Below are 21073 nucleotides of genomic sequence, written 5' to 3' on the forward strand. Positions count from 1 at the left end.
TACAGATTGCAACCCATAATGTCCTCTGTGGGGGACAGTGGGACTCATTTTTAACCATTTTCCAGACTTCAGGAAACAGAGCGCTGAGTGACATCGAGCTTTCGGTCGAGCTGGATGAAGAGAACCGGGCAGTAGAGCAGGTTTGGTTTTATATTTGTCTCTAAAATTCATCAAATGAGTAAAAATTACAAAGAAAACTGACAGTTTTATCATCAACAAATAGAGGATTGTGATGTGCTTTTTGTGGAAAAGATTGACCAGATGTTTCTTACAGCCAAATTACTTAAATCATGCAAAAAAAAACCAACAAAAAAACTACAAATTAAAACCTTTTTCCTTCCATAATTCATCACAACATTGTGAACATCACTTGTGCCACAGGCCTCATTAATTAAAAAGATTATTGCATTTGTTAAATATAATAATTTGTTGATATTTTGCAGCGGGTGTCAGCAGAGCACCTCCAGTGAAACATAAACTCCATTTTAATACGTATGTTGACATCTTAACTCAGGAAGATTTGGGAAGAGAGACGCATACATTCATGTAGAATTCAAAGCCAAGACATTTTTGGAAACCCACAAATTCTATATTTTAAAACCATAAAGAGGACACTCACATATTTACAGTATATTTATATCTATAAAGCTGCTCTGTAAGCTCTGGTGTCTTTGGGACTTTCTCTGTCTCATATTCTGCCCCACAAAACCAGAAAACCTGCCTGCAAAGGTACAGGTACAAGGTAATTAGACTCCAATGAGCAGTTTCATTGATGACATTCAGCAATTTTTTTAACTTGACATGAAACACTGAATCAACTCTTCACTCGTGACCTGTAGTCGTTTGTCAAGCAGCTTTTTTTCCCAGAATACTGACACACACAGATGCCACCATTATGATATTATGTCACACTTTCAACACACTTTGGCATATAAGTGAAAATAAGGAGCCTCATTATATACTTAATCTGACTTTAGTGTTAAAAAGATTCCCATAAAAACAAGGCTTAAAGGCACAGGCATTCATATGCTTAATCCAAACCTGGATTAATATATTTCTTATTTATTTTACTCATGACTGAATTACAAATTAGAAACACAAGTCTTACCTGGACTGATCTGGACCTGTTGGAGCGAACCCAGGGCCTCATCCTTCCCTCGCACCCCAACTCTCTGGTTATGGCTGATTCCTTCAGTGACCTGAACCTCTGCAGAATAAGGGGCTGATGCTGCCGGAACAAGCAGGTGAGCAACACTTGGGCAGGTTCACTGTCATCCCCCGGAGAACAGAGGCAGAGAAAGACTGAGGTTTAGCCGGAGAGCAGAGTGCTGCAGCTGAAACGGCCAGAGAATCGATGCTGGAAAGAACAGCCAGAGCAGCGGTCCATATTTCTATGGATTAGAGAGCCTGTACTGAACACTGTGTCACAGAGTACATCAGCGTCATTAGCATCACTATCCGGTCAGCTGTGTATAAACCAATTAGAGAAAAAAAACACTGGATGTGGAATCGTCAATACTTCTAATGGGCTATGGAAAAGGAAGGGAGGCATCTCAGTCTGCCTCACTTGTTTTCTACATTTTGTTTGTGTGTGTGTGTGTGTGTGTGTGTGTGTAACAGCTAGTGATTTGTGCTGCTCTGAGCATGTCAGCAGGGATTGATCCAGCCAGTGGCTCATGCTGACCCTGAGGACTCCAGCACACAAACAAACACATATTTGTGTGAGTACTTTCACACTTGTGAGGACCTTCATTGACGTGATGTATTCCCTGACGCTCGTCTTTAACCATCACAACTACGTGCCGAACCACACTACAAAACAATATTTTTATTATCAACAACACAAACTCCAACACAAACAGCTCTAGTGTTTAACGTTTATACTCAACTTGTACATTTGTTCAAAAATTAACATTTTTATTTATTTAAACATTATTTATGCCTTAAAAAAAGATGAATCTAAAAAAAAGGTTGCATCATTTCCATCACAGTTATTGATCTTACTTTGATTACGTTCAAGATTTAGCAAAAAAGAAAATAAAAAATCATTTTAAAGCCACATTGGACTCTGTTGTTCTACATGGAAACATTTTTAAAATGAAAAGTGTTTAAAAATCATCTCCTGTAAAAACAAACTCCCTGCTCAGCACCAAACAGCGGACAGACATGGTTAGCTGCCAGCTGGTGAACATAGTGGAGCATTTAGCAGCTTAAGAGCCAGATAATTCCCTCAGGAGATGGTGGGGTCTTAGGTGAATACAGGCCTTGTAGCTGTCTGCTGAATGTTTTGCAGTCCTAACTAGTGTAACGCGCTGCTGTGCAAGAATAACAGACTGACATAACAAAGCTGCTACTGACATCTACTGGCTACAACCGACATTGTGCTGAAGCTACTTGGGCTGATAGGAAGTCATTTTTTGCAGCTTTAGAAGTGACACGAATAGTTTAAAAATCTAAATTTCAAAGAGGCCTAAGAAACGTTGGATGGGAAGAGCTGCTCTGGAGGGTGGAAGCAGATGCACTCAGTTAGATGCAGATGGAAATAGGTAATGATTATTTATGGAAAAGAGGGGAGAACTGATATGAGCCAGCGACAGGATATGGTTATTTCTTCATTTGTTTTCTAAGAGTTTTTATTTTATTTTATCTTATTGGAAGCTGACAAAAAAGGCTAATAATGAACAGAAGTTATTTAATTCAAGTCGACCGCTGGTGGACATTTTAAGAATTAAAATACCGGATTGATCAGCCAAATGTTCTTTTTGTACATGTCTGCTTGTATGCTGAATGACCTTGAAAAACCTATTTTATTGACTCCTCTGTCCTCTGAACCAGTCCTAGGTGCCAAAAGTCGTCAACAAGTGCTTCAGTTTGACATCACAGAGCAAAAGGCTCTTACCTCGTCTGTACAGGCCACATTTGGCCTTTTGTGGCGTCTCAAAAACTGACATCGATAGAGAAGTTTGGCCTTCTAGGTCTCTGTCATCTAATGATGGACCTACTGATGTGGTTTGTCTGTGTGCAGTGGAAAGTTTTTAGCCGCTGTTTTTATGCATGAGAAAAACTGTTACTGGTTGCAAGTTTCCTTCCTAGAAAAGTAACTTCATAACCACACCTTCCTCTGCAACAGATAAATGAATCTTTTAGCAAATACATCCTGCAGCAACACATAACTTCAAGCGCTGCTTCTCCTCAGTGGTAAGTTTTGATTTAAATTCAGTTACAATAATCTACAAAGCAGCAGTACCACTTAAAAAACATCACAGGCGATGGTACACACACTTTTGATAGCACCCGGAAATATAAATCTTGAAGCTATTTACTTTGTAATTTATACTGTTTCATTGAAAGAAACTCTTCAAGAGCAACTAATCGTCAATCAGTGTTTTCTAAAAATGTTTTCCTTCAGGAATTAGGTTTTCTTCTTTTTATCTAACTAAATTTAGGGCTTCACAAATCAGCAAATGTCTCAAAGAAAACAACATGCAAAATGGAAAACAATAAAAATCTATTCTGTATATATTCTCAATAAACAGAAAAAAAAGTTGTGAGAAATTTAGTTGTAAGGTAAAAGTCCAGCAGTTTTAACTTAGTGATGCCTAAATTACTCTTTTTTGAATCTTGTTCTCCAAAATCAAAGCAGAACAGAAAGATAATTTCAATATAATTTAAGTATAATGAAAAAAAGAAACAGTTTTAGAGAGTATGAATGGAACAATATTAAACTGTTTTAATTCTCCAATGCCCCATTTTCGTTTTCAGCTGCAGGCGACCATGCTGGCAGCCTTAACTCTGGCCTCCCTGAGCCTCTTGGTGTGGGCAACTAACCTCTGCCCCCCAACCTGCCAATGTCTCCACAACGTGACCACTGTTGAGTGTCAGCAGAAAGGACTGGACCAGATCCCTGAGCTGCCAGAGGGCACAGAGCAGCTGTACGCCTCATACAACAACATACAGGAAATACCAAGGCTCGGGCTGGAGACGCTGCAGGTAGGAAACCTACAGCTGTAAACCTGTAAACTTTTGAAAATGATGCATCACTGTGGTCTAGTGGTTAGAGACTCCTGCAGCTGGAAAGTCCCGGGTTAAGAGTCTGTCTAGTGGTGATATCCTGCAGCAAGAAAGCGATGAACTGAATCCTCATTGAAGAGCCACATGGGCAGTTTTGCATGGTTTTACCTATTAATTAGAGATTTTGTGTATTTTATCCATCCGTCTGTTCGCTTGTTGTGGATGTCTTCTGTCCCCAAGTGACCTCTAAAAAGACAGAGCTTGAAAAGGGATAATTAAACATTTTGGGAAACACACAAGTTTGCTCTCTTGCCAAGAGTCACATCAATGTCGTATCTGTCTGTTGAATATGAGGCTACGGCCAGCAGCCTGTTATCTTAGCTTAGCACAAAGACTAGAAGTAGAGGGAAACACCGGCTCTGTCCATCTGCCTACCACTACCAGCACATCTAAAAAATTAGCAAGCAAACTCTGCTTATTTAATCCATAAAAACACAGAAGAGTAAAAACCTGACCAGCTGCCAGGCAGAATCCAGGAAATTACTCCCAGGAAAGAAAAATCTGGCACATAACATCCAGTAAAATGGTGAATTTGTAACGGACTAGAGGAGCAAAAACAAAAATGGCTGTAGCAGATTTCCAACCTGTACGCTAATCTCTGTTGAAACAAGCACTTAATTCTCAAATCTTCCCTTCTTCCTGAATGTTCTGTAGGTTCTGGACCTGACCAGCAATCAGCTGAATATCTTCCTATCCCTCAACCCAGTTTGGCCCAACATGACGAAGCTGTTTAAACTCTTCCTACGTGACAACGGCCTGACGTTTCTACATCCTGGTCAGTTCCTAAACTGCCGTGCTCTCACCTTACTGGACCTGAGCGAGAACCAGATTGAATATCTACCAATCGGACTCCTTCGTGGATTAGCTAATCTGGAAACACTGAACGTGAACTTTAACCGGATTCGGATGTTACAGGTAGGTGCCTTGGAAGGCGCCTTCGCCCTTATTCACCTCAGCCTCAGCCATAATAATATAACCCAGATAGATGATGGGGTGTTCAGGAACTCCGCTGCGTTGGATAAACTTGTTCTGTCCAGAAACAGAATCACAAGTGTGGGTGAGGCCAGCTTCAGAGGATTAACAGGTCTCCAACACCTCGACCTTTGTGGCAACATGCTGGTCACCGTTCCAGCTGAAGCACTGAGGGACGTAAACAGCCTCAAGCATCTGAATCTACAGAGGAACGGCCTCATCAGCCTGCCGGACGACGGCTTCTCCTCACTGAGCCTGTTGGTTCATCTAGACTTGAGCAACAACAAGCTGACCGCTGTGTCCGAGCGATCACTGAGAGGTCTGATCATGCTGCGTGAGCTGGAGCTCAGTCTCAACCTCATCGATTCTCTTCCCTCGACTGTCTTCACCGACCTGACCAGCCTTGAGTCACTTGATTTGTACAGGAACAGACTGACATCTCTTCCTCTGGATGTGTTCAGTAGCTTGAACAACCTGCAAGAGCTGCACCTGGACCGCAACCAGATCTCTGCCATACCAGCTGGTGTATTTGATTCGCTGTCCAGTCTCAATGACCTACAGCTCTCGGGCAACCGCATCTCCGAGCTCCACCCTGCTCTGTTCACCAAGCTCAAGTCGCTGCAGAACCTGTACTTGGACTCCAATGCACTGAGGCACCTTCCCAAAGGACTTTTCCACAAGATGAGGGACCTCAAGGAGATAAACCTCAGTGACAACCACATCAGGTCTCTACACTCCTCAGTCTTCCACGGTTTGATGAAAGTAAATTCACTAACACTCTCTCACAACCATCTTTCCTCTCTACACCCGGAGCAGTTCAGAGACCTTACTGGTTTAAAAGAGTTAAAACTGGATGAAAACCACTTGGCAAACCTTTCCACAAGCCTGTTCATGAGTCTAACAAATCTTATAACACTGGATCTGGACAACAACCGGATCTCAGAGCTGTCTCCTGTTGACTTTGTAGGGCTGACCTGCCTTAAAGAGCTCAAACTGAGCTACAATCAGCTCCATGACATCCCTTTTAACACTTTCTATCACCTCCACAATCTTCGCAGGCTTCTGCTAAAGAACAACAGCCTGGACAGTTTACACCCGCAGCTGTTTGACCGGCTTTCGAAGCTAACAGAACTCCATTTGGATGGAAACAAGCTCGGTCACCTGCAGCCTGATGTCTTTCAAGGACTTGCAAACCTCCAGAAATTGAGCTTGAAGTCCAACCAGCTGAGAGCAGTGGAGAGAGGGACTTTGGGGCCTTTAAGAAACCTCAGCACTGTCTATCTGTCAGGAAATTTGTGGGACTGCATCCCTGCGCACACTCTCTACATCTGCAGCTGGGTCAACATGCACAGAGACAAGCTCGGAGACCGGCCCACCTGCTCCTTCTCCTCTTCATCGCGGTCTTCTTCCTCACCCTTAACTGAAGACACAGCACTGTCACAGGCAGCACTGTCCCCCCAGCTGTTACAAGATCATTGCACTACAAGGGCTGCAAGTGGCTCATTGCCTTCATTTCCTCTGGAAATGCTGAATCTGCTCATGATTTCTCTTGTAGCTGTCAGCCCGCTGTGACATCCTTTGTGGTGGTTTAAACCTTTTTTTTCTGCCTGTTTTTGCTGTTAATGCCTGTTCTTTGTTTTTAAGTATTTGCACCTTGCAAATCTGAATAATTCAAAGAAAACTTGCACTGGATTAATAACAATGTGATTATGCAAATGTGAAAGAAAGATTTGTGAGTATCAAGAGGATTCTTGCAAAACTGAAAAATAACTCAAACTGTTTGTGATTACATTTGAATACCATCTCAGGATATGAGCGTACTGTATATTCTTTGATTGCACCAATAAAAGGTTGGAGGGTTCAGCATGTGTTCATAAATCCTGTGGAAACTGTCCTGATGACAGGTTGTATGTTTGTCAGTTTTTGCGAGAGCACCTGATTTTGACCATATACCCAACAAAGAGTGATTTTGAGCTCTTTAGGCTTCTTCCAATGGATTATTATAGTCACAAAGTTGAGATATAACAAATCAACACTCAACAAGAGAAGTTACAGATGAAACACTCTTACAGAATCACTGCTTCTGCATTGTTCTCAGCACGGCGGCTCTTCTTACATATACAAGGAAAACTTTGTGTTCCAAAAAGTCTGATGTGTTTTGCAAACTTAAGTATATTTGCCATCAAGGCCACATGATCAAAAATGTCATTTAAAATTACATTTTAAAGTTTTTTAGAAGCCTAAATGGCAAAACCTTCAATAAGTCTTTTCACACAATTGTGGCGTCCACAGGTCTACCTCGGTTGACTTTTCATCGTAGTGCCCAATCACTCATTTTATTTCCGTCCCTCTGGATAACACATTGAAAAAGACAGGAGTCAGTCAGTCATTTTCTTAAACTTAACTTAACCCAGACTTTTCTGACATCTGCTGGCAAAATGCTGACAAATGAATTCCCAGAAAGAAGTAACAGGGTCTCTGTAAATGCAGGTTCCTCCAGTAATAACGTGGTGCTTTGGAAATGCAAATTCTCAGTTATTCCCACACCTTATTTCAGTTTAGGGTGAAATGTGCTCCTTTAAAACACCAACCACCTTTGACTGCTCTCCTTAGTTCTGTCATTTACCAGCAGCTCTTTCTTACATGATTTTAGGATGTTTTTCTTGTACCTTAATCAAACTGTCCTCCCTGTTTCACTCGCTGCAGGTCTGTCTGAATAACAGTGTCAGGTAAAAGCTTTAAATTCAAAACACAAGAGTTGCTGAAGTACAGTAAACAAGAGAAAGAATTTATTATTACATCCACATGGTGAATATTTAATTGAATATCTGTTATCACTCAGAAACATGTTAAGTTACACAGTTTCATACTATAATGGGATTTCTATTCAATAAAAGGGCTAAAGGCTTTTTTGGAGCATACAGAAGAGCCACACAGTGATATGAAAAGAAAACAATGAAGAAAAAGAAAAACATGAGCGGACGTGTTAATAAAAAGGCAGCTGTGCAAAGTAAAGGCCCGAGGCTTGTTTCAAAGACGGCTTACAAAGTGAGAAAAAGGTAAAAGATAGATAACTGTGATGTTCTCCATTAGGAGTTACATACATACTGAAGCTAAGTGCGTATGTAATGAATGAATGGTTTCCAAATTCTCTCTCAGTAACAGAGGAGCCTCAGTTTCTCAGGTCTGAGATGCTGTAGTACCTCCAGTCAGCGGAGGAAGGATTGTTTTACCAAACTGACAAATAGTGTTGTTTTTGAGTTTAGCTCCTGAAAGGCCATTACTGTTCTCTCCCACTATGTGGAAAAATTAGGACATTGCCAGAAGGAGTGTGCTGGAGAGTCTGTCACAGGTAGAGTCTACATCTAGCAACGTTTTAAAGTTCGACTTTGGAGATTTGAAGGTGATGCAGCACCTTGAACATAATGAACTCATGCAGGGTGCAGACTGAGGCTGTTTCTCCACTTCTCCGCCGCCCTAACATCCCCTTCCCGTGCAGACATTAGAATCTCCAGTGATGGGTTTTGTTAATTGTTAAAATACAAATAGCCTTTTTGAAGGCTGAAATGAAAACAGAGATTCCTTAATGATTTATCAGGCAAACTGGGAAAGGAAGGAAAACCACTCTGCACTGGCTGTGCCACTGTTTTCCTATCAGTAGAGCGGAGGCGCCCAACTACGGGGAAGAGCTACCGTTGGTGTGACCCACCGCTCAAAGCTGCCACTAAACACTGCGTTCAAAGTTTAATTATTTCAACCCTGACCTCAGTTATCGCTGACTGACTGTAAAGAGTAACTTTATATTAGGATGGACGTGTCTCTGCTCACTCCTCCTGTATAAAAAAAAAAAGATAGAAGCCAGAGTTTGTGCCATAGTGCTCGGGGCCTGGAGCCGCTGTATCGAGGCCACGCCCATACACCCGCCCAACTCAGTTTGAAACAATCACAGCTTGGGAGAGTTACATCTCCTCTCGATGTTCCTGCTCTGTGTATAATCCCCAAGAAGAAGTCTGCAGGTGTCTCCACGATTACTTCACTGGGAGCAGCTGTTAGCCATGACGTCACACCCCTTTCTTCTTCTTCTTATGGCATAAAGACATGAAGTGAAACCAAACGTATCAGAAAACCGAACACTCGAACATACATCAGTGAGATAAGGACAACCTAAAATGGCAGAAACCATCTTTGGGAAAAACGTGTGTGACATGTCCTTTATGACCAGGGGGTGCTTTCACTTCACTCTTGGGAAGCTGTCATGTCGTCTGTATTCATATACGGTCTATGAGTGCAACCAATTGCATATAAGACGTATACCTGCGCTGCGCTTTGACTCTGCAGATGCAATATGCTCTGCAATCTACCCTGCGGTGAGTAAAGAGCAAATTTTTATCATCTGAAGGCAAGTTTCCATTTATGTTTTCGCTCAACTGAACTCCACACTCCATCTATTCCCACTATTTTAATTCATCACAGCTTCACAGTGAGACAAATCTGAAAAACCCACCTTCATAATCACCAAAACCACTTCCACAGCAAACTCTTCCTTTCTCATTCCTCAGCAGGTACAGGGAGGCTTGTGCTCATCACAGTTTGGCCTCAGATGTAGAAACACTTGTGGTCCTTCAGGTTCCTCAGGTAGGAGAAACTCTTCCCACACTTGTCACACATAAACTGTTTCTCCCCGGTGTGTATCTGCTGGTGGGCTTTCAGGGTGTTGCCCTGGTTGAAGCTGCGGCCGCATGTGTCGCAGCTGAACGGCTTCTCCCCAGTGTGGATCCGCTGGTGTCTGTTCAGGTTGCCTGTGTTGCTGAAACATTTCCCACACGTGTCGCAGCTGAATGGTTTCTCTCCCGTGTGTACCGCCTTTGGAGAGGAAGGTTAAAAGAAAAGGACTTTGAATGGTGCAATCTTGCATGAACATTTACTCCACATTGGAGCAATCAATGCAAACCTACCTGGTGTGATTTAAGGCTGCTGTGCTGTGTGAACATACGGCTGCAGATGTCGCAGGAGAAGGGCCTCTCTCCGCTGTGCGTCTTCAGGTGAATCTTCAGGTAACTGGATGACTTGAAACTCTTCCCGCAGAGCCCACAGCTGTGAGGTCTGTCCACCGTGTGGTGCTGCTGGTGGGAGCGCAGGTCAGTGATGGAGCTGAGCCGCCGGCCGCAGAGCACGCACGTACACGGAATGGTCGCCGCATGTGTCTGGAGGTGTTTGCGAAGCGAGTCGACACAGGCCACCGTAGCGCCGCAGGCCACGCACGCCAGCGAGTTCTCGCCTGAGTGAGACGTCTTCTGGTGCATCTTCAAGGCACTCTTCTGGATGAAACATTTGCCGCAGGTCTCGCAGCTGAAGGGACGCTCCCCGGTGTGTATCCGCTGATGGCCTTTCAGAGTGTCAGCCTGGTTGAAGCTTTTGCCGCATGTCTCACACCTGAACGGCTTTTCCCCCGTGTGTATGCGCAGGTGCCGCTGAAGATTACCTTGTATTGTGAAGCTCTTGTTGCAGTACTGGCAGTTGTAGGCCCGCTCCCCAGTGTGGACCATCTGATGCATTTTCAGGCCGTGGGCTCGGTAGAAGCTCTTACCGCACTGTTCACAGCGAAATGGCCGGACCTCTGCGTGGAGACGCTGGTGGTTCCTCAGGAGATGTTTCAGGGTGAAACCTTTCCCACACACATCACAGGTGTGTGGTCTCTCACCTGTATATGGGAGCAGTGAGTGTTGTAAGAGAGAGTAAGGTAACATATTCAGTGACCAAACATCACAAACACAAGCTTTTCAGCCCCCCTTTAGCTCATGGCTTTGCTTTTAAGTCACTTTACCCAGTGGAAGTGGTGGAATGTAAAACTAACTTCAAGCACAGTGCACAGAAACATACTTGTATGTTATTCTACTAGTTCTATTTTTCTGCTACTTTCTATTTATACTCCACATTTCAGCAGCAAATATTGTGCTGTTTACTACATTTATCTGACACAGTTAGTTTTTACGTAAAAACTCATTACACGCTTATATGATACGAGGCAGTACACCGATAGTACTCCCAGTAGATATATAGAATCTAAAATTTACTAACACAACAAAATGCTCCCACATGATGAAAACTAATAGAAATATAATACTCTGTAATAATATAACACTGTCAGAGAAGACGTCCTGCATACTGAATACTTTTACTTTTACTTTTAAATACATTTTGCTAGTCATCACTCATCACTCTCATTAATGACAAGCACACTGTACACGGCCTGTCCGGCCCCAAACGGCAAACAGACAGACAGTGGAACATCCAGTGTGAGTGAATATCAGACTTACATTCATCAGTAGGCCAGAAAAACACCTCCAAATTGATGCTAATGTCTGCTGATGTATGTTTATACGGATATTTCCTCACCATAGCTCACCATAACAACCATAATATGTCTGGGATATTGGTTTGCCAGCTTCTTTTAAGAGTGCTGCCTGTATGGTGTGAACACTCACCTGTATGAAGCAGCATGTGTGCGTTGAGGCTCCGCTGGAATGAAAAGCCTCTGCCACACTGAGAGCAGTGGAAGGGTTTCTCTGCGTTCGCCCCGTGGACGGCCTGGTGGGCTTTGAGCTGCAGCAGCTTGGTGAAGGTTTTCCTGCAGTGTTTGCAGCTGAGAGGCTGCTGGTTCTGACTCTGACTCTCCTTCTTCGCTTGACCTCGAAGGGACTTGGGTCTTGCAACGCGTTTAGGTCTGATGATGAATGCTGGGTCACCGTCGTCTGGATCTTCTGGCTCTAACTAAAAGAAAAAAAGTGTACAAATAATTTCCTTCAACCCACTTTTCCTTTTCTTGGTTCTTGCCGATGGCCACAGTGGGCTGATGCTAAATTATAAAATAATAAAATAAAATAATAAAACAATACAAATTGGCCTTTATAGGCATATCAACACATACAGACAAACCATTTGTTAATATGAAAAGACAGACAATGTATGTATGTCAAATTCTTTACATAATAAGACACAAAGTAAAAACAAAACCAGCAAAAACAACAAACAAATGAAGGAGTATTCGTGAGTCCAACCTGGTAGTCTGGGTCGCCACCATTGTCCTGGCCCGGGTCGTCTCTGTACTGACCAGAGTCAGAGGACGCCTGGTCAGCCAGCGCCTCCAAACCTTCCTCCTTTATCATCACAGGCTGGACACTGTCCTGAGAGGAAAAGAGGACACGCACAGATTCAAGGCCTCTTAAGTCCAGTTAGGGGAAATCTTAATGCTACAGCTTACAATAGTAACTGCAGCAACAGCTTGGGGAAGACCGCTCGTCTGTTTCAACGTGGCAATGTTGCTCCATAAATACAGTGGGGCAAAAACGTATTTAGTCAGCCACCAATTGTGCAAGTTCTCCCACTTAAAAAGATGAGAGAGGCCTGTAATTTTCATCATAGGTACACTTCAACTATGAGAGACAGAGTGGGGGGAAAGAATCCAGGAAATCACATTGTAGGATTTTTAATGAATTAATTGGTAAATTCCTGGGTAAAATAAGTATTTGGTCACCTACAAACAAGCAAGATTTCTGGCTCTCACAGACCTGTAACTTCTTCTTTAAGAGGCTCCTCTGTCCTCCACTCGTTACCTGTATTAATGGCACCTGTTTGAACTGGTTATCAGTATAAAAGACACCTGTCCACAACTTCAAACAGTCACACTCCAAACTCCACTATGGCCAAGACCAAAGAGCTGTCAAAGGACACCAGAAACAAAATTGTAGACCTGCACCAGGCTGGGAAAACTGAATCTGCAATAGGTAAGCAGCTTGGTGTGAAGAAATCAACTGTGGGAGCAATTATTAGAAAATGGAAGACATACAAGACCACTGATAATCTCCCTCCATCTGGGGCTCCACGCAAGATCTCACCCCGTGGGGTCAAAATGATCACAAGAACGGTGAGCAAAAATCCCAGAACCACACGGGGGGACCTAGTGAATGACCTGCAGAGAGCTGGGACCAAAGTAACAAAGGCTACCATCAGTAACACACTACGCCGCCAGGGCATCTAAAGAACACCATACCTACTGTGAAGCATGGGGGTGGAAACATCATGCTTTGGGGCTGTTTTTCTGCAAAGGGACCAGGACGACTGATCCGTGTAAAGGAAAGAATGAATGGGGCCATGTATCGTGAGATTTTGAGTGAAAACCTCCTTCCATCAGCAAGGGCATTGAAGATGAAACGTGGCTGGGTCTTTCAGCATGACAATGAACCCAAACACACCGCCCGGGCAACGAAGGAGTGGCTTCGTAAGAAGCATTTCAAGGTCCTGGAGTGGCCTAGCCAGTCTCCAGATCTCAACCCCATAGAAAATCTTTGGAGGGAGTTGAAAGTCTGTGTTGCCCAGCGACAGCCCCAAAACATCACTGCTCTAGAGGAGATCTGCATGGAGGAATGGGCCAAAATACCAGCAACAGTGTGTGAAAACCTTGTGAAGACTTACAGAAAACGTTTGACCTCTGTCATTGCCAACAAAGGGTATATAACAAAGTATTGAGATGAACTTTTGTTATTGACCAAATACTTATTTTCCACCATCATTTGCAAATAAATTCTTTAAAAATCAGACAATGTGATTTCCTGGATTCTTTCCCCCCCATTCTGTCTCTCATAGTTGAAGTGTACCTATGATGAAAATTACAGGCCTCTCTCATCTTTTTAAGTGGGAGAACTTGCACAATTGGTGGCTGACTAAATACTTTTTTGCCCCACTGTAAATGAGTGTCCCAGTTTGGTGTGGAACAAAACTGGACTGGTCTGCACAGAGCTGTAGGTGTAACGCTCAGGCTTCTGCAAGCTTTTAACAGTTTACCAATAAAACAATACGAAAACTTAAAATAAACAACTGGATTTTTACCTCATACGCTCTGCCTTTCCACAAGTGAATGATCGGCGATCTCTTCACTCCAGCGTTACCACTAGCCACAACTGTAAAAATTCAAAAAGGAGCTTATCAGCATTTCTATAAATATTTCTGCTTCATCATGGAGACAAAGGCAGTGGAGACACAAACTTTTTAAAGAATTAAATTGAGGATAAGCTGGACAAGAGAAAATATCTGACTGCAGCCAAAGTCACGTGAGCTTGTGGCAGCAAAGGAAAATTATGTAAATGAGTTGCTGTCAATTAATAACTCATATCTTGCCCTACAAATGTAAGTGGCAATAAAACCACAAGACAATAACAGTTCAGTAGAATCTATGGATCTATTCAGTCCAACTTTAAGTCTACTACAATGTAAAAATACAAGTAAATGTCCTGCAATTAAGATTTTACTTAGATAAAAGCACAACAGTACTGCCGTCAAACTTTAAGGTTTCAAAAGGAAAAGCATTAATTATGCAGAATGGTCCATTTCATCATTTTAATGTTGCAGCTGCTAAACATGGACCTCATTTCAATTGATGTGCTTCATATACTATAATTTATGAGGACATTTTTACTTTGTATTAATAATCTGAATGTGCAATTTAACAAGTAACCAAAAGCGGTCAAACAGGACAGGATGAACTCATCACCTCTGCGGCTCTTCCTCCCCGACCGCTGGCTCTGGACAGCCTCTCCTTCTGCTCCATTGGCCGGGGCCCTCCTGCCCTCCTTCGGTCGACTGCCTCCCTCCGTCTGCTCCTCCGCCTCCTTCTGGCCCCCGCTGCCCTCCAGCACCAGCTTCAGCTCCGTCTCTGCCACCTCCAGTCTCCTCCTCAGGTCCTCAATCTCTGCAGCACCCTGTGTCACCTACAGGGCGAAGACAAACCAAAGCTTTTTAAATAGAAATCGTGACAAATGCATTGTTTATATAGTGGTAACTATCCCTTTAATATTCATTATCTTCTGGATTTTATTTTATATTACATTATATTTATATAATTTATCTATTTTTCATTTATCATTATTATATTTTATTTATCTTTATTTTATTTTCTATATTTTTATTATTTATTTTGATTTTTTTTTAATTATTTCATTCATTTTATTATTGCAAAACTAGCTGAATAATCTCTAACAAGACAAATCAAAACATTACAGCAACGCAGCAAAGTGACGTACTTTTAACTGCAGCAGGGAGGAACATTCGTGGAAGAGCTGGCAGATCTTCTCCACGGCTTCTCGAGCCAGAGACGTCAAGAAGACACTGAAGTGGATCACCTGATGGGAACAACACAGCAAATTAGCACAAAGGTGGAAAACTAGCTGATTGATTCAGATAATCAGGGAGAGTGATACTAATCCTGTGATCAACTTCAGAGGCATGAAATGAAATGGTGGCAAGGAACACGTTATCATAATTATCTAGATAGACACACAGTCACAGTCAAGACAAGAGAAAAGATCAGAGAGACTTTACTTATCCCACACCGGGGAAATTCACTTGTTACAGCACAGGAGACACAAAACATGCAGAAATAAAGTGTCAGTAACTGAATTAGTGCAGAAACAAGGGATATACCAAAATATGAGTGTTGCACAGAAGTAAGAAAATCTTTATTCTTGTTTATTGCACATAATCTATAAGTATTTAGTCAGCCACCAATTGTGCAAGTTCTCCCACTTAAAGATGAGAGAGGCCTGTAATTTTCATCATAGGTACACCTCAACTATGAGAGACAGAATGAGAAAAAAAAAAAATCCAGAAAATCACATTTTCTGATTTTTAAAGAATTTATTTGCAAATGATGGTGGAAAATAAGTATTTGGTCAACAACAAAAGTTCATCTCAATACTTTGTTATATACCCTTTGTTGGCAATGACAGAGGTCAAACGTTTTCTGTAAGTCTTCACAAGGTTTTCACACACTGTTGCTGGTATTTTGGCCCATTCCTCCATGCAGATCTCCTCTAGAGCAGTGATGTTTTGGGGCTGTCGCTGGGCAACACAGACTTTCAACTCCCTCCAAAGATTTTCTATGGGGTTGAGATCTGGAGACTGGCTAGGCCACTCCAGGACCTTGAAATGCTCCTTACGAAGCCACTCCTTCGTTGCCCGGGCGGTGTGGTGTGATCATTGTCATGCTGAAAGACCCAGCCACGTTTCATCTTCAATGGCCTTGAAAATCTCACGATACATGGCCCCATTCATTCTTTCCTTTACACGGATCAGTCGTCCTGGTCCCTTTGCAGAAAAACAGCCCCAAAGCATGATGTTTCCACCCCCATGCTTCACAGTAGGTATGATGTTCTTTGGATGCAACTCAGCATTCTTTCTCCTCCAAACACGACAAGTTGAGTTTTTACCAAAAAGTTCTATTTTGGTTTGGTGGAGGACAGAGGAGCCTCTTAAAGAAGAAGTTACAGGTCTGTGAGAGCCAGAAATCTTGCTTGTTTGTAGGTGACCAAATACTTATTTTACCAAGGAATTTACCAATTAATTCATTAAAAATCCTACAATGTGATTTCCTGGATTCTTTCCCCCCATTCTGTCTCTCATAGTTGAAGTGTACCTATGATGAAAATTACAGGCCTCTCTCATCTCTTTAAGTGGGAGAAGTTGCACAATTGGTGGCTGACTAAATACCTTTTTTGCCCCACTGTATATTTCTCTTGTGCTTCTCTGGATCAGTGCAACTATAATGCTCTAATTATAAATAAAATATTTCTGATTCTGGTAAAAGTCCCTGAAACCAGCATAAAGAAAAAAGCACAATTGCACATTAATAATAATAATAAAAAAAAGCTGAAATAAAATATATATTTCTCATTATAGAATATTATTCATGCATAAAATGAAAATACTCAACTAAAGAACAGAATTACACTTCAGCACAGCACTTGAGTGACTGTATCTAGATGCATCCCAACACTGCCGATGAGCTGATTGACTGATTGATCAGTGAAGAATTGATCCTGGTCCTGCAGGTGTTTCTCTCAGTGAGAGAAACCTGTAACGCCTGTAGACATACAGCAGATAGATAGGCCCGGGCCTGCTGTCAGACCCAAAATGGCGATCAAAGATGGATTCTTGTGTATTGCTGCGCCACCTTGATGAACCAGACCTACATGTTTACATTAATCTGAGCCTGAGGATGCTCTAAAAGCGGCCCAGCTTCTGGAAGGTACCCGGAGCAGCTAAGCTAGCTCTTCTATTTCTATGCTCAGCTGGCTGTTCGCTACAGGAGGCGGCGGAGAGCAGCGGAGAGCAGCGGGACACAAACAGTCACTAATTTCACATTAACGACACCAACAACCACCTGATAAACGCACCTGATCGTCCGAGGAGCCGCGTGTGTCTGCAGGAGCGCATGAGGACACTTGTGTTTGAGATGGATCCGAGAAAACTTTGCTCATTTCTCGGACAGTCGCGTTGACCAGTATCTCCAAAATGGAGGCTGCCTGCGCCTCCAGGTCCGACATGCTGGCAGGTTTTTCTGTCTCAGCTGTGAATGCTGCTTCACTTTTATAATTTTAAGGTGAAACAAGCCGTGTTTTGGTGCTGCAATGTTGTCGTTATAGTGAATAAAAGTCGGAGCACCCGCAGCAGGGACCCCCCGTCTTCTGCTTCCCGGTTCGTGCCCTTCAAAATAAAAGCACGGATACTCTCTGAGGTCCTTCAGCACTCATCAGCAGCACTATGGAGGGACAGAAGTTTATTTATTTATTATCATCAATAAGCCAAATCAGCTTCAGTCCGCAAAGGGTGCAGTAGTGAAAATCTTGAGTAAAAAGTTGAATGAGGTTTAGAGAAGACAAAAGTATGGAGGACAAAAGAAGCGTGTGACCGTAAATGTCACAAAAACAAACAACATATTTTATTCAAACTAACTGGTTTGATTGTAGAGGAGATAAGGCACAGGATTTTTGGGAATGTGTTTTATTCTGACATTAATTTTATGTGCTTTGCTGTTTTGAAGGTTTCGAGACACATTATGTGATGTTGAAGGAAAATTGTAAATAAGAAAAAGACTGAGGAATAATTTAATTCATAACAACCTTTATTAAATGTATAACTTTTAGGTTTATCTGAGGGCAAAGTTTACAAGCGTCTGCACATATTCTGCTTGAAGGGATTCTTCAAGAGAGTTGAGTTACAACTCTGGAGATAATCTTCCCAAAGCAACCTTCAGATAATCAAGTAGTTCAGCAAATCATGCAGGTTCCTTCTGCTACTGGATGTTTGGACGTTTTCTATTTGGGTTACAGTTGAAGGTCTGTGCAGCTTTTAAAGTGCATTTCTTCATTATTCAATACGTTTCAGGATTGTGTGTTTTGTCCTGACAGGAAGCGGCAGCAGAAGATCTACTTCAGGTTAGAATAAGAAGAGATTTCCGCTGTGTCGTGATCATTAGCACCAGATTCAGGCCGTAGAGAGAGTGCTCCCTGACATTTTCTGGTATTTCTCAGAGCAGCTGTGTCTCTTGAGCAGCCTGGAGTCTGAAAATCCAAGTCCACAGCTGCTGCAGGAGTACGGTCTCTCTCCTGTGTGGACCTGCATGTGAAACTTTACGTGTCCGAGCTGCCTGAACCTCACCCCGCAGACTTCACACTCGTAGGGCTTCTCGCCCGTGTGGATCCGCAGGTGTCTGAGGTAGTTGGTGTAGATCCTGAAGGCCTTGCCGCACTGCTCGCACTTATGCGGTTTCTCTCCAGAGTGCTGCAGTTTGTGGGACTTGAGAGCCTGCAGGATGATGAAGCTCTTCCCGCACACGTCGCAGCTGAACGGCCGTTCTCCCGAGTGGATCCGCTGATGGTAGTCGTACGTGGCTTTGTAGAAAAAAGACTTCCCACACGTGTCGCACTTGTACTGCATCTGGCCGGTGTGGACGAGCTCGTGTCGGCTCAGTGAACCCGCGCTGTCAAAGACCTTGCGGCAGGTCTTGCAGCTGAACGGCGTCACGTCCACCGTCGTTCTGTCCTGCCGATAGATAACTCTGCGGCCGCCTCGCTCTCTGCTTCGCCTCCTGACGACCTGCCCGTGCCGTTCATCGTGGGCCACCTTCTGGTGTTTCTGCAGCTGGCAGTTGTAAAGAAAAGTCTTCCCACACAGGTCACACATGAATGACTTCGAGGCGCCGTGCAGAAGCATGTGGGCTTTCAGCTTGTTGTCCTGGATGAAACTCTTCCCGCAGACTTTACATTTGAAGGGTTTCTCACCGGTGTGAATGCGAATGTGTCTCTTCAGGTTGTGCTGCAGGGTGAAGCCCGCCCCACACGTCTCGCATGTGAACATCTTCCCCCTGTGGACCGACTGGTGCGTCCTGAGCGATCTCCTCTTTACAAAAGCCTTGCCGCACACCGTGCACTTGTAAGGATGTTCGCCGGTGTGAATGCTTCTGTGGCACTGCAGCGTGAACACGTACCTGAACGTCTCCCCGCACTCGGAGCACTTGTGCGGCTTCTCGGCAGTGTGCACGACCTGATGGGCCTGCAGGTTGTGTTTCGTTTTGAAGCCCTTCCCGCAGGTGGAGCACGCGAACGGCCTCGTGTCCGTGTGCACGAGCTGATGAGCCTTGAGGTGCATTTTTGTTTTGAACGTCTTCTCACAGAGCTGGCACTTGAAGGTGGCGAACTTCCTCTCCTCGTGCCGCAGCAGGTGGTGCTCGAAGCTCGCGGCGTTCCTGAATTTCCTCGGGCACTGGTCGCAGGAGAAAAGCCGCTGTTCTCTGTGAGTGTTCATGTGCTTCATCAGGTGAAACTGCCGGTTGAAGCTCTTGTTACAGACTTGGCACACAAACACGTTCCCTTTCTTCTGGACTTGTGCTTCCTGTGTGTTTTTGGATTCTGTCGTGTTTGTTGTGGTAGAATCTCCTTCAAAGTGGAAAAGAAAAAAGCCATCACACGTGTCCACAGTAACGGTTTTTAACTTTGTTCCAATATGTTTTACTGGAGTGTTTTTCCTGTTTATTAATGTGAATAACTTTAGAATCTCACCTTGTCCACTAGTTGGTGGAGACTCTTCAGAGTTCACCTCCTTTGCTGCCTCTCTACCATCTGAACAAGAACACAGGTAAATAATAATAATATATTCAAAACTAGATGAAAATAACATTTTCTGGTGCATCACTGTGGTTTCATTAGTTGTTCCTTATGGCAAAATAAGGAAGTACAATTTAAGTGAAACACACAATACATTTTATAACATTTGGTGTGTTAAAAAACATATTTTATCATTTTACTGATGTTGAAATATTTATCTCTGTGTTCACTATTTCACTACATCACTATTATTGTGACCCTGTGAATCTTTCTTAATATAAATTATTGTTGAGGTGATTGATTGTTTCCTCCCTTTTCTGCGTTTGCTGTTCTTCTTATTCAGATCAGATCTTTTATTCAAGTAAAATTATCAACACCACTGTGTAAAAATAAGTGAAAGTACATTCAAATATACTTGTACTATATATACACTACTCACAAAAAGTTAGGGATATTCGACTTTCAGGTGAAATATATGGAAAATGTAAAAAGTGAATGCTACAGTGATATTATATCATGAAAGTAGGGCATTTAAGTAGAAGCATGCAATGGTAGTTTTATTCATCTTAAACAATTTATTGAAAGAAAATCTACCAACAGTGGTAGGTATACCACAACAAAACATTTTCAGTGTCTCAATAAATTGGGACGTGGCCAAAGGACGTCCACTCCTCTCCTTTCTGTGACTCTTCCAGTCTCTGTATCACTGTTCCAACCTCCTGATGACACTCTGTGACCCTCTAAGCTCAGTGAACACCTCCGTCTGAGGACTTCCTGTTTGAAGCCTCCAGTGTTGAGGTGCTGCTGATCAACTGTTAGGTGTCGTCTTGGTCTCATGATGTCAGAATGTGAACAGCAGGATGAGGAGGACTGTTTAAATACCAATTCTAACTGAAGCAGGAAATGTATTGGTGGATTCATGGATCAAACCTGTTGTGAATGTTGCTGTTAAGCTTCTTGTTAGAGAACAGCAGCTGGTGCAGAAAGTACTGAGACACTGAACAGTTGGACATGTGCATTCAAAGGTTTAGAGAAGGTCACATTAAGTTCACCTGGAAAGGTTAGAATGCATTTTAGGTTCATCCTGAAATTTC

The 21073-nt window shown here is 42.9% G+C and overlaps 2 protein-coding genes across 2 annotated transcripts; one reads left to right on the top strand and one right to left on the bottom strand.

The window, feature by feature from the left end:
* The first annotated feature begins 3774 nt into the window (after positions 1–3774).
* Positions 3775–6690, top strand: LOC139200485 (leucine-rich repeat-containing protein 15). Its single transcript, XM_070829788.1, has 2 exons — positions 3775–3990; positions 4726–6690. The coding sequence occupies exons 1-2, from the start codon at positions 3775–3777 to the stop codon at positions 6613–6615; spliced, it is 2106 nt and encodes a 701-aa protein (XP_070685889.1). The 3' UTR covers positions 6616–6690.
* A 2689-nt stretch (positions 6691–9379) lies between these two features.
* Positions 9380–19751, bottom strand: LOC139200094 (zinc finger protein 721-like). Its single transcript, XM_070829324.1, has 9 exons — positions 18367–19751; positions 17271–17438; positions 15120–15218; positions 14591–14807; positions 13930–14000; positions 12102–12227; positions 11529–11814; positions 9999–10744; positions 9380–9906 (listed from the first exon to the last, which is right to left on the bottom strand). The coding sequence occupies exons 1-9, from the start codon at positions 19687–19689 to the stop codon at positions 9640–9642; spliced, it is 3303 nt and encodes a 1100-aa protein (XP_070685425.1). The 5' UTR covers positions 19690–19751; the 3' UTR covers positions 9380–9639.
* Between the last annotated feature and the right edge of the window lie 1322 nt (positions 19752–21073).

The sequence above is a fragment of the Pempheris klunzingeri genome, chromosome 4, assembly GCF_042242105.1.
Source record: "Pempheris klunzingeri isolate RE-2024b chromosome 4, fPemKlu1.hap1, whole genome shotgun sequence".
NCBI lineage: Eukaryota > Metazoa > Chordata > Actinopteri > Acropomatiformes > Pempheridae > Pempheris > Pempheris klunzingeri.

Excerpts from the sequence above, each read along its gene's own strand:
- LOC139200485 (XM_070829788.1), top strand. The coding sequence starts at position 3,775 with ATGCTGGCAGCCTTAACTCTGGCCTCCCTGAGCCTCTTGGTGTGGGCA. Across the intron at positions 3,991-4,725 it reads TCGGGCTGGAGACGCTGCAG|GTTCTGGACCTGACCAGCAA; the intron begins GTAGGAAACCTA and ends AATGTTCTGTAG.
- LOC139200094 (XM_070829324.1), bottom strand. The coding sequence starts at position 19,689 with ATGAAGCACATGAACACTCACAGAGAACAGCGGCTTTTCTCCTGCGAC. Across the intron at positions 15,219-17,270 it reads GCGGCTCCTCGGACGATCAG|GTGATCCACTTCAGTGTCTT; the intron begins GTGCGTTTATCA and ends TGTTCCCATCAG. Across the intron at positions 14,808-15,119 it reads CCTCCCTGCTGCAGTTAAAA|GTGACACAGGGTGCTGCAGA; the intron begins GTACGTCACTTT and ends TTCGCCCTGTAG.